The sequence below is a fragment of the Stigmatopora nigra genome, chromosome 21 (assembly GCF_051989575.1).
Source record: "Stigmatopora nigra isolate UIUO_SnigA chromosome 21, RoL_Snig_1.1, whole genome shotgun sequence".
In the NCBI taxonomy this organism is placed as follows: domain Eukaryota; kingdom Metazoa; phylum Chordata; class Actinopteri; order Syngnathiformes; family Syngnathidae; genus Stigmatopora; species Stigmatopora nigra.
In genome coordinates this window covers 3,790,555-3,803,402 of record NC_135528.1, presented here as the reverse complement: position 1 = coordinate 3,803,402, position 12,848 = coordinate 3,790,555, and the positions used below count along the sequence as shown (strand labels likewise).

Here is a 12,848-nt window from a genome sequence, read left to right as displayed (position 1 = left end):
TGGTGTGACAGTGTGTTAGCCCGCAGCAATCTGCTGGCTTGGAAACAATCAGCTTTGACAGGAAGGGGGTGGAGGAGGTGCCGTGGCTGCTGGTGCCGGTGGGGGTGCGGGGGGGAACTCGCGGCCGGGGGTGGGGGCCGACGGGCCGTGGAGCCGAGGGGGCCGGGGGGCCGCCTATGATCAACTGCGTGAAAAGACTTGTCGACTCGGGCCAAATGGACGGAAATGGTGAATGGGACTACTTTTTTTGTTGCGTTACTTTCAATAATATGTTCTTGTTTTATTTTGATTTACATTCATATTAATGGAAATGCATTGATTGGGATGGAAAAGTCGACTCTACCAATATGGCTGCCTGGAATCCGTTTTGGTTATTATTCAGAATTCCCCCTGTGAATTGAAGAGTTTGTCATTAGGAGATGTCCAATCCATTTGAAGTGGGAGGTCTTGCAGCAAGTTAAAAAAATGCTGCCATCCTTCCACTTCGAATGGGACGTCTAGCACGATCAATGGCAGCCATTGAAGTAATATATTATATATATATATGTATATATATTTGTCCAGATTTTTTTCGACAAAACATTAATTATTAGATAAGAAATAAAAAATAATGATATAGAAGCTTCAAGTTCAAACTTCAAACCAGAATGTGTATCTCCAAAAAAGTGTCAAGCGGGCGACTTAACGCATCAGATGTTAAATTAAGAGCCCACTTTTCAACGCGGGATAAACAGACGGCTGTTTGTTATTCATTCTCATGGCACATAATGGCGTCGCCATTAATCCCTTTTCGCTTCGAGACGGTGTGAACGTGTAACACTTTTGCCAAATCCCGCAGGAGTACGGGAGACTCGGGGGATTAAGCCAGGACCCTCGTCGCCCTGGGCCACACTTTGCAATGGGATGGCAGAGATTAGACAGCAGGGATGGGGAGAGCCCAACTGGTTTTTATTGGGGTGAAAATGAAGCGTGTTTGGGTCAGCCTGAGCTTCTCTTGGACTTTGTGGTGAAAGAAAGGGAAGGGAAGATAAGACTCCAGATTAGCATGCTTTGGCTAGCTATTTTTGGGTAAAAAAATATCTGTTTGTGGTTTTCCAACCCTAATTTTTAATGTTTTTTTGTGTTTGTGTGTGGTGGACGAGTGTTTAGGATGTTGGCCTTAGAGTTCTGGGGTCAAGGGTCAATTCCAGGTCAGTTTTCACAGTGTGGCGTTCTCTCCAGGCTTGAGTGGGTTTTTTGTGGGTGCTCCAGTTTCCTCCCACATCCGAAATTTTTACTTTAATGATGAGTGATGAGTATGTTAATACTTTAGTCCTTTTTTTGTGTTTATGTTTCATATGTTCTGTTAACGGATGCACTTTTTTATATGTATCGTATCTTTTGCTGACTCGGCCCATCTCTCAAATTTTTAAAATCAATGTGGCCCCCGGGCCCAAAAGTTTGCTCACCCCTGGACTAAAACCAACTTTGATTGGGGAAAACGTCAAAATAACTCTAATATTGTATCACAGAAAAATGAGGCCTTTGACCGATGCCTAAACTCCCACCTCAGAAACATTCACTTCCACTTAAACACCATTGACGCCTGCCAGACGTCTATCCCCATCCTCCTGTGACCTTTGCCCTCGCATCCCCACGCCACCACTTGACTCTCCGTCGATTTACTCCCGTCTTTAGTGGGCGTGGCCGTCGGCTCAGCTGCCTCGGCCGCTTTAACCAGCTAATAAATATGAAAACAGCAGGTTAAAGTGTGATGTTTGAAAGGATTAGCGCCTTCTATGGAGTCCCATGTAAAATCCCCCCAACCTCATAACGCTCAATGTTGCCCCATAAAACCGTTGGGGTACAAAAGCGAGCTTTTTCACGCATAAGGGGCTTTTCTCAAGAGCCCATTGAGCGGGGCCGCCCACGGATTACGTGGCTGTCAAACCAAAGCGGCAGGTGCGTGTGTGTGTGTGTGTTGGGGGGGTCACGGGGGTCCGGAGGTGCGTGCGGACGCACAACGCAGCTGCCGCCGGGAATGTTTGCACATTGTCATTTGCGCTTTTTGCCTTTCTAGCCCCCCCTCCACGTCAAATGGGGCTAAACGCTGATACTTTGTCCGTCAAGACCGCATGGAGAGCGCCTCGTGACCACCGTGCTGAGCTGGAGAAGGGTCTTACTGGTTTCTTACTGGTTTGCCAACATGTAGGAGCTCTGGGGGAAAGTAAATAGAGGGGCTGTAAAACACAAAAATCAAATTGACACATTGAATTTAAAGATTTGACAGATGGGCCGGGTCAGCACAAGATACGATACATATAAAAAAAAGGGCATCTGTTAACAGTACATATGAAACATAAACAGAAAAAAGTTGACTAAAGTATTAACATACTCATCACTCATCATTAAAGTAAAAAGTATAAAGTAAGGTAAAAAGGAATGTGTATAAACAAATATTAAAATGACATTTAAAAAAGATAGAGGGACTGTAAAACACACACAAAAAACAAATAAGTGTAGACAGAGCTACTGCCACTGGCGCCATCTTGGAAAAAAAAAAATATTTGGACAACATCGGCCGGCCGGATTAAAAGGCCTAGCGGGCCGCATTTGGCCCGCGGGCCGTAGTTTGCCCACATCTGGGTCAAAGGCATCTCCATTTTGGCTCATTTTTCCGTGACACAATATTAGAGTTATCGTGACATTTTCCCCAATCAAAGTTGGCTCTAGTCTGTCTTTCTACATGCGTTTTTGTTATTATCGATTACAATTCTAAGTGTGTTCTTGCGACAGGCTATTACATGATTTCACACAAAAATGATCAAAGTGACACATTAAACATAATTATATTAAAAAATGAAAGAGAGCATCATTTCTCCTCATTCCGCTACTGTCCCGCCTTTTTAGCCCAACTGCCAAGTTGGACTAAAGCGAGCGTCGCGGAACATACGAAAATGAAATATGAAAGAGTGTGTGTGATAAACTGGTAGATAATCATCTTTCATTAAAACTTTCATCCCCAGCGTCTTGAATATTCAAGTGGCCAATTATGGCGCTTTGTATCTCTTTCCCTCACACTCTGGTTCTCCTTAACCAGAGCAGTCAGAAGGGCGCCCCGCTGCCTTCGGGGCGAGAGTGAGAGCATCATTATGGAGTGGTCCAGAGGCTGACCTACCCCCACTCGATGGGGGACGTGGGGAGAAGTGTACTTGGGGGGAAAAAAAGGCAAGAAAAAACTGCAAAATATAGTCCAGTAGGAAGTATTAATACTGTTTTTTGACCAAAAAAACATGTTCTTTTGTCATATTAACTGTGGTTTGAACTGGGTAGGCTAACCTTGAAGTATTTAAGTTGAAGTGAAAGTTTCTGAAGTGGGAGTTAACTCATCCTCACATGAATCCGAGGGGTGCTGGAGCCTATCCCAGCCAACGATGGGGAACCATGCTGAAATGGTGGCCAGCCAATCGCAAAGCCTTCTTAAATATATATATATTTTTTTTAATAAATCTCTTCAATCTATAAAAATAATAATAATAAATACACGCCCCCTCCTTAGAAAAATGTAAACTTGCATAATACTACCTGGAACAATTGAATACAATAATTTAGGGGCTGTGACAAAAAAAAATATATATATATATATATATATATATATATATATATATATATATATATATATATATATATATATATATATATATATATATATATATATATATATATATATATATATATATATATATATATATATATATAGACCACATGTGTCAAAGTGGTGGCCCGGGGGCCAAATCTGGCCCACCGCTTCATTTTGTGAGGACCGGGAAAGTAAATCATGAGTGCAGACTTTCAGTTTTTGGATCAAATTAAAATGAAGAGTAGAGATGGATGTCCATCTTTCAATGCCCTTCCCAGTCAAAATAGATAGGACGCCGTCAATTAAGTTGACTTTTCTTGCCAAAAATAAAAGTTGTTGGTTCTGAATATGGCCCACCTACTAGAAACCACCCGCGTTGGACGTTCCTACCATAAGAGGAGGACATTTTAAGATAGTAGCAAGACTTTTGCATCCTGATGAGTGCCGCAAATAGGCAGGCGGATTCTCTTGTAGTCAGTGTGTGCATGCGTGTGCGTATTAGCAGTCAGAGCAGTGAAGCCCACAGGCCATTCCTGTGTGAGCTTGCGATAAAGGGGGGGAAAAAAGGGAGCGGAAGTACAATGGAGTGGAGGAGGAGGGAATGACTGCAAGTTAGTCGCATGCAGCTTCCTCTGTGCTTTCAAAAAAAAAAACGAAAAAAAAACAACAACAAAAAAACCCTCTGGATCATGTGGGGTGTTCTCCTTCCACACACACATACACACACCCCGAAAAAAGCAGAGTGTCTTCTTGGCAGGGTAATTAAGAATGGCCTCTAAACACAGGCGTAAGGCAGCCACGCTCCAGATGAAAGTAAATGATTAAAATAATTACAGGCTGCGAGATGACGAGCCCGAATGCGGGCTGGCCGCCGGACATTTGTCAGTAATTAGATAATTAATCTGAATGCAAATGATGAGCCCTAACGAAGCAGTCAAGCTGAACCGGCGACAACTGCCCTCGGTCCAAATGTGTGTGTGTGTGTGGGGGGGGGGGGGGGGGGGGGAAAGGGGTGATGGGTGGTAGTGGGGGTCTGGAAAGAGACACCCTGCTTGTATGCCTGTTCCAAAATCTGTATGCCAGGAAAAGGGAGATTTAAATTAAAAAAATGTTTGTTGACATCTGCTGTCGCACTGGCTTTGGTGACACTTGTTTGGAATATGCCAAAAAATAAAGATGGAGAAATATAAAGTGTTTTGTGATCATAATGGCATTTTGACTCGATTGGACGTCTATAACCGGCAGTGAATGAGTTAAAGATAATATGAAACAGAATAGGTGATTACATTTTGGTGTGCTAAGGTCAAAGAGGTCAGCCAAATGGTAAGGTTTTGAGTTTGGATGCCTAGGCAGAAATATAGCATTATTTATCATTGTTTTAGTATCTAACTGCTCTTCTAGTTTGAGAAATCCAATCTTTATTTTTCTATTTATTCTATTAAAAATAACTACATAAAGAATTGAATCTTAGCTTACCAAACCTGATTTAGAACTGGCTTTGATATTCATTTTTTTGAAGGCTATACATTCAATGTTCATTCACCCTTATTATTTTCAGTGCACTCATTTGATGTTCATATTTTGTAAAGGAAATCACTCATTTATTGACAGAACTTTGGAATATTTATTCATGAACAGATGCATAGCAACCATCAAACATTATGAATTGGACTTTCCAGTCACAAAAATATGAGATGATACAAAAGTACTTAAACTTTGAAATGTCCCAACTGTATTTATATTTGACTAAATAACGCAGCTAAACATGGACAAAAACAAACATTGAGTCTTTATTTCAAGAATTATATACATTTTCCCTATGAACCGAAACAGGTGTGGAGGGACAGATTTGTCTTTCTCAACTTTACTGATTTTTCAACACGTCAGTAAACACATCAGTTTGCAATGTTACTCCACGACCAACTCGAACTGTTCGGCTTCCTGGAACTCGGCGTTCATTTTCGCCGAAAGTGCGTCCAGTTCCGTCTCGTCTATCTTCTGGACCTTCCTGCGGTTCCTCTTTGGCTTCACCAACGCCACCCCAGGGATGTTGAGGTCGGTGACAGAGTCCTCGACGTCCAGAATGAACGAACCGAGCCCCGACGCGGTACTCGAAAGCTCCAGGGGCGTCTTAACCCGCCTGACCGGCGCTCCAACTGTGGGGGTCTGCAACGTTTCGAACCCGAAAAGAGTCTCTCGGGCGTCGGGGCTACCGAAGGACTTATCGCTGATTCGGGTGTAGGAGCGGCGAACCTTCCGTGACCACTCCTCGTCTCCCGGCTCCGAGGAGGGAGTCTGCACCGGGGTTGACGGCTGGAGAATGGGTGAGGGTACAGCGGCCTTGTTAGCACCGGACGACCGCCCTCGCCGGGTAGAACCAGGGAGAGACACCTTTTGCCTTTTCTCCTGGCTTCCCTTTGAGTGCCTCGGTGTGTTTTCTTTGTCGTTTTCCTTGCCGTTTTCAGGTGTTGGAGCTGTTTTTCTGTGTGTTAATTTCCTCACAGTGAAACGCTTGTTGATGGGAGCAATGCTGTCACCAGCCATGTTGTTTGCCGTATTTTCCAAAGGAGAAGCCAGTCGTGGAGATCTTCTTCTCTGCATGGAGTTGTTTAAGTGATCCGAATCAGCCATTTTCTTCACACTCCGAGGTGTTGGTCTTTTCGCTCAAGCAGCAATAAAATCCAATCGACATTTAGTAGTAAAATACAGCGAGAAGTATTGTGTATTTCCGCACAAGGCTAGAAAGTCCGCTCAAAATGCCCGCCCAAGGCGCATGAAAAATACGTCATGCAAAATCATTGTGCGTCATTGATTTGCGCCGTTCGCTTGCAACTTTTGCTGTGTAATCTCGCTAAGCGAGGGGAGAAGCGCCTATTTCTTTCCCTATTTCAGACTGTATATCAAACCAGTTATCATAATAAAGAATGGAATACTTAATTGGAATGCAGGGGCCGGACTTTGTTCTCGTCGCTGCTGATAATGTATCAGTCAACAGCATCATTAAGATGAAACACGGTAGGTGACAATGTATTAGCTTAGCACTAGCACGCAGTGAAAAGGGTCGTTTTTTTAACATACAAAATAGTTTAGTGTATTTTCAGTTGCGGGGTTGTTTAATGGAATCTTAATCTAAGTATTCATTGTTTCTATTTTTCCTTTTATAACTGGCTAGTGAAGCTGTTAAACGGTCTATGTATGGATGCCATATTGGTTGTTTTAATTCGTCTTTTTCGTCTACAATGTGGTTTTCGGCGCTAAAAACTTATATAGTTGAATGAATGCCTGAAATATGTACACCAAGGCTGAATTGCTTTATTGGTCACGTTTGTGGTAAAGTGGTAACGAAAGTGAGGGAGTACTTATTTTTTTCTATTAGTCTGAGTTGGTAAACAAAGTGGGAAATATATTGCTATTTTTTTCTTCAAAGCATAATTGAAGTAGCACAAATTGTTTTTAACGTAGTCTATCAATAATTAGTCTCTTTTTAGTATGCACATTATGAATGTTAGTACAGTATTAAAACACCAACAATACATTTTAATGTGAACCATGTCAATTATGTCAAATTTTTGTATTCCAGATGATGACAAGATGTTCAAATTAAGCGAGAAGATCTTGCTGCTCTGTGTGGGAGAAGCAGGAGACACGGTGCAGTTTGCAGAGTACATCCAGAAGAATGTTCAGCTTTACAAAATGCGAAACGGTATCCACTTAAAATTGTTTTCCCAGTACAAGTCCAAGTTAGATTTTGACATTTGATTTTTGTTCCTTTAGGGTACGAGCTCAGCCCGGCAGCCGCTGCAAACTTCACGCGAAAGAACCTCGCAGACTACCTTCGAAGCAGGGTAAACTTTTGCTTTCGTGCCATTGATGGATCGGACGTCTTTTGCCGTCATTGGGTTGTAGGGTCTAAAAAAAGATTGTCGACTGATGTGGCGCTCCCTCTAATTTAAGACCTGCACAGCTGCTTCTTCTAACAAAAGCAGAAGGGTGAAATTAATTAGAAAAAACAATTAGCGTCGCTTGGTAGGTCCCACAAGGCATGGTGTATACTCAGGTATACTCAGTGGACATGTACTGTACGGGCTAGAGTGTGAGAACCAGCCAAAGTCAAAATACACATGAATTTGCCATTATAACTCGGCAATTACTACAAACGATTATTTGGGTAGATGCCGACTCACTGTTAATTTTTGCAATGAGTTTTTAAATTATGAAGTATTTTTTTTATTTCTTAAAAATGATTTTAATTGTTAGTAAATGAAAATAATAACCATATTTTTGGTGTTTTACTTTTTTTAAATATGGGGAAAAAATCTTTGGTGGATATGTTAAAAGCGCCTTAGAAGGATTTTTTTTTTTTTTAACTTTTGTGTCACTGTGGGCAATTTCAGTACTTGGAACAAAAACAAAAGATGGGATTTAATACGTAAATGAGCAAACCAGAAAATAAATTATTGAATATTTGTTCTTTTGCTTAATTTAGAAAAAAAAATACAAAATACTTATATTAATAGATAACATCATCTCCTTCCATTGGTGGAGGTAATCAAAACAGGGATGATCATTTTGATAATAAAATCGATATGGCTGTCCTATGTTCTTCTGAACACGTAATAAAATACATACAAACTGGCTCAGTGAAAGCGTACCTAACTAAACTGCTCGATAATTTACACATGGAAATATGTATTCCGTCAAGGTTAGCAAACTTTGAACAGGAGAACATTTTTATTCATGTCTCGTCATCCGCCGCAAGAAAATCTTTATTTTTCTGCCTCTCGGTTATGACTGGTTTTGTGAGCCCCAGATTTATCAATGCCGCATTCTCAAGAGTGTTGAAAAGTATTTATTTATTTCTTTTCTTTTTATTTATTTATTTTTTTACAAGAAGCAACCCACACCTTCCTCCAGCTATGTTTCCTCACAACCTCCAGAGTAGTATCTGGACCTTTTGCAAATCATGTTGGATAAACATTTATTTTTCATGATCCATCTTAATTATCAATGAATAGTTAATGTTTGGTTTTATCGGACAGTAATATTAAACAGATTAGCTGTAAATTGTTATATGCACACTCACGGACCTTGGCTTGATTTTTTTGCAAGAAATCATCATTACTCATTGAAGCTGTCTAATGTGCTAACCCACCAATGGGCAAACTACGGCCCGCGGGCCACATTCGGCCCGCTAGTCCTTTTAATCCAGAAATTAGAATATTTCTTAATACATTCCTTTTTACTTAACTTTGTACTTTATACTTTTTACTTTAATAATGAGTGATGAGTATGTTAATACTTTAATCTTTTTTTCTATTTATGTTTCATATGTACTGTTAACGGATGCACTTTTTTATATGTATCGTATCTTGTGCTGACCCGCCCATCTGTCAAATTTTTAAAGTCAATGTGGCCCCCGGGCCCAAAAGTTTGCCCACCCCTGCGCTAACCTCTTGTCTGCTTGTCGTCTGGGAAACTGTCCCAAATATTTGAAAATGGCTTTTAATTAATTTCATTAAATCCAAACATTCCTATTTAGCTGGCGGTAGAAGAGGATTTAACAGCCATATTTGTTTCTTTCGAGCGCATCCGACCCCAAAAATGATCACCGCGCTGCAAGCGTAGCCGAGCCCCGAGGTTAAAAACTGGCGACTGATAAATTAATCGCTGCCATATCGTTAATTTGCGAGGTTTTATTCCCTGGGGGATGCGTTCTACAGACCGATGTCATACTCCATCTGAAAGAGTCGTTCATTTTTGCCGGCTGAGTTTGTCCGAATGGGGGGAAAAAAAGGACTTTCTTCCAGTGAAATTGTGCGTGCCGACCTGCCGTTTAGCAAGACAACCTGACTTTGTTGTTAATCTCGGGAGAAGCTCAGTTACGCTAGCTTCGGGGAGAGCCAGACAAAAGAAGAAAAATCGCGGGAAAAAGTTCTCACCGCAGGCTCGGATGAGCCTGCATCAGTAATGAGAATTGTACTTGAGCCAAAAGAGACAAAACTGTTGAAACTCCTGCTGAATAGACAAAGACTGGTTGATGCCATATTGACTTTAAAAATTTGACAGATGGGCCGGGTCAGCACAAGATACGATACCTATAAAAAAGTGCATCCGTTAACAGTACATATGAAACAAACAGATAAAAAGGACTAAAGTATTGACATACTCATCACTCATCATTAAAGTATAAAGTACAAAGCAAAGTAAAAAGGAATGTATTAAGAAATATTAAAATGTATTATTAGTAATTATCAACAAATTCATCTCCATATTCACTGATTAGTCGTGCTATTTCAAAATTGTATATATCGATATATGTATTAGTATTGTCCAAATTAATCACGATCAATTGCAGTTTGTTTATGGATACATTAAATCCAAACTAGCTTGACTTGAACAAACTTTGTCACAAATGTTTACATTTGAAATTGGCAACATATTCACTCCCATCGACAACAGCATACGTCTAATCCGTTTGATTTGGAAATTGCTGAGTCGCTGCCAACCCATCATTGTTAAGATGAATTGGACGTCAATCGGCATGACATTGGCACGGGGCTGAATTGTGTTTTTTTTTGGGGGGGTTAGTTACTTTCAGTGTGACATCTGCTGGAAGTCATCCCCCTGTTGCCTCCTCCATCGCACCCTCCTCACTCATTTCTCCTCCTTCGCCCCCAAGTCACGCCAGGCCTCATTAAAAACTTCTAAAGTCGCTCCACGCGCTCCCCCTCGCTTGCATTTTCCCCGCTCTCTCCCTCCAGTCCGCCCGTTTCTCCCCTCAATTAAAAAAAAAAAGCAATTTGGAGGCTTCAAAACATCTCCCAGCCTATACGCTCTACAGACAAAGAATTGTCCGCCAACACGAAAACAAAAAACAGCGCCCCGACTCACACGGCGCCGCACCGGCGTTTGACCTGCTTATTTATGCGCCCGTGTTGTCGTTCTATTTGCCACGAGGGGGATGATTGTTATATCCCCCGCGGAGGTGGTTTTAGTGCGGGTGTTAAGTGTGTGTGAGTGAGAACCCCCTTGTGGCATCACCCCCTCCCACTAGACACCTGCCTGACTGGTTACAATGTAACAATAATATGAAAATAACCTTCCCGTGTCACCTCAAAAGAATCTTGTTAGGCCCGCCACCTGAACTCACACCTCGGTTTATATTAACAAACAATATGCATCAACTGATCAACACCCCAATACACGCGCTTTTGTGTTAATGCACATAGAAACAAGATAAAAGGTTGAAATGAAAACTCTATTTCTGAGCCTAAAGATGGAGTTTATCAGTATTAGTAAACTGAGAAAACATCCAAAACCGTTCTAAGGGCGTTGACGATTTAAGATTTAGGTTATATTGATGGGATAGACGACCAATCCATTTTGAATGGGAAGGGACTGCCAGTCAAAAGGGTTAGGACATATATTACCGTCATTGACCCTGAATCATGATCATCATGTTTAAATCAATTTGATGCCTGTCATTGTCAGTGGCAGGCAATTACTTAATTACAGAGAAATGAAGGACTTCTCCAATTAATTAATATTTAGTAATAATACTTAAATGGTTGTTTTAAGCCGCCAAAGGCAATGACAAGTATGTATAGGAGAGCTAGTGAAAATGTCAACAAGCAACAGCTCATTTTTGCCAAGGTACTGCTGGAGTGTAAATGAATACCTCATAAGTACTACAAATTTTCCAGATGCCAGTCTTTACCAAATTACTAAATGTGCATTTTATATCATAATTCAGAGCCCCCCACAAAACATTAAGCAATGCTTTTTCAATTTTTTTTTTGAATTTTTTACCAAAAATCTTTAACCTGTACCAAATATGAATTTTACCAACCTCCCAATCATTTCAACCCTGACACTCAATGACATATTTTTTCTATCTCCTTTTACAGACGCCGTATCACGTCAACTTGCTTCTAGCGGGCTACGACGACGCCGATGGGCCCGGCCTTTACTACATGGACTACCTGTCGTCATTGGCCAAAGCCCCCTTTGCCGCCCACGGCTATGGCGCCTTCCTCACGCTCTCCATTCTCGACCGCTACTATAGACCGGGTACGTTTTTTATATTATTTTCCTCTTTTTATTTTTTTGACTCCTCTTTTCTTCCAGATTTAACCCGTGAAGAAGCAGTAGAAATCTTGAAGAAATGCATCGAAGAAGTCAGTTTTTTTTTCTTCCAATTTCTCATTAACTTTCCCCTCATTTCACACGTATGACTTTGTCCTTTTTCTCCTCAGCTTAACAAGCGCTTCATCCTCAACCTCCCTTCCTTCACCGTCCGCCTGATTGACAAAGAGGGCATCCATGACCTGGAGAAGATCTCTCCCTCCAAGTGACCGTTCCCTTTTTTCCTTTTCCTTTTTTTTTTTCTACCGCTGACCTCCTTGTTCTATCCAATAAAAAGTGACGCGTAGTTGAGAGATTGACGCTCCGTCCCTCTGGTGCTTTTCCGTAGGTTTTCTAGTTTACTCATGTGCAACCCTCGCGGCTGTGTACTTTTGCACTTGAATTTAGACAGTGGACTCGAGCTCATGCTTGTTCACGTGCTATAAACAACAAATAGAATGAAGGACGGAGTGACAAATAAGCAAGATAAACTTTCTAAAAAGCGCTTTTTTTAAATATATAAATAGAGCGTAGTACTAAAAAATGTTACCCAGGCATTTTACTTTAATTAGCATTTTATTCCCGCAAATAATTAAAATGTCATCGCTAAAATATTACTTTAGGCAGTTAGGGTTTTGCCAGAAATCTTGTTTTATAATCACTATTTCTGCATATTCTTAGTGTTTTGACCTATATAATATTTGTGCATTCATATGGAAATTTATTCATCTTAAAGTTGAGTCAATTGATTTAGAGCAGGGGTGTTAAATTGATTTTAGTCGGGGCACATCACAGTTAAAATTACCCTCAGAGGCAATGTACAATGAAAATAGGTCTGCTCACCCCTTTTTGCAAAGGCCAGGTGTTTATTTAATGCAAAATAATTAGACCATGATTAATCTATTCTAATCTTAAAAAAAATGATTCTTAATAGGAACAACTCTTTAAAAAAAGGACTAATATTTACAGACCCGTCCGTGTAGGTTTTTTTGAATATCCACTATTTTTTATACTAAAAAATGACTTTTAGACAGAAGTGTGTAGTGAAGACAAATATTTTAGCTTTATTAACTCATTTAAAAAAAAGGACTAATTTTTTTTAGCT

General features: G+C 40.7%; 2 protein-coding genes across 2 annotated transcripts; one reads left to right on the top strand and one right to left on the bottom strand.

Moving 5' to 3' along the window:
* Positions 1–5,385: 5,385 nt before the first annotated feature.
* On the bottom strand, positions 5,386–6,557 carry cdca5 (cell division cycle associated 5). The gene has a single exon (XM_077743975.1). The coding sequence runs from the start codon at positions 6,248–6,250 to the stop codon at positions 5,528–5,530; it is 723 nt and encodes a 240-aa protein (XP_077600101.1). The 5' UTR covers positions 6,251–6,557; the 3' UTR covers positions 5,386–5,527.
* psmb2 (proteasome 20S subunit beta 2) lies at positions 6,415–12,057 on the top strand. Its single transcript, XM_077743976.1, has 6 exons — positions 6,415–6,634; positions 7,200–7,322; positions 7,394–7,464; positions 11,527–11,689; positions 11,747–11,796; positions 11,875–12,057. The coding sequence occupies exons 1-6, from the start codon at positions 6,544–6,546 to the stop codon at positions 11,971–11,973; spliced, it is 597 nt and encodes a 198-aa protein (XP_077600102.1). The 5' UTR covers positions 6,415–6,543; the 3' UTR covers positions 11,974–12,057.
* The last annotated feature ends 791 nt before the right edge of the window (positions 12,058–12,848 follow it).

Coding starts and splice junctions, on each gene's coding strand:
- cdca5 (XM_077743975.1), bottom strand. CDS start 6,250: ATGGCTGATTCGGATCACTTAAACAACTCCATGCAGAGAAGAAGATCT.
- psmb2 (XM_077743976.1), top strand. CDS start 6,544: ATGGAATACTTAATTGGAATGCAGGGGCCGGACTTTGTTCTCGTCGCT. Junction 7,465..11,526: donor CAGACTACCTTCGAAGCAGG/GTAAACTTTTGC, acceptor CTCCTTTTACAG/ACGCCGTATCACGTCAACTT. Junction 11,797..11,874: donor TGAAGAAATGCATCGAAGAA/GTCAGTTTTTTT, acceptor TTTTCTCCTCAG/CTTAACAAGCGCTTCATCCT.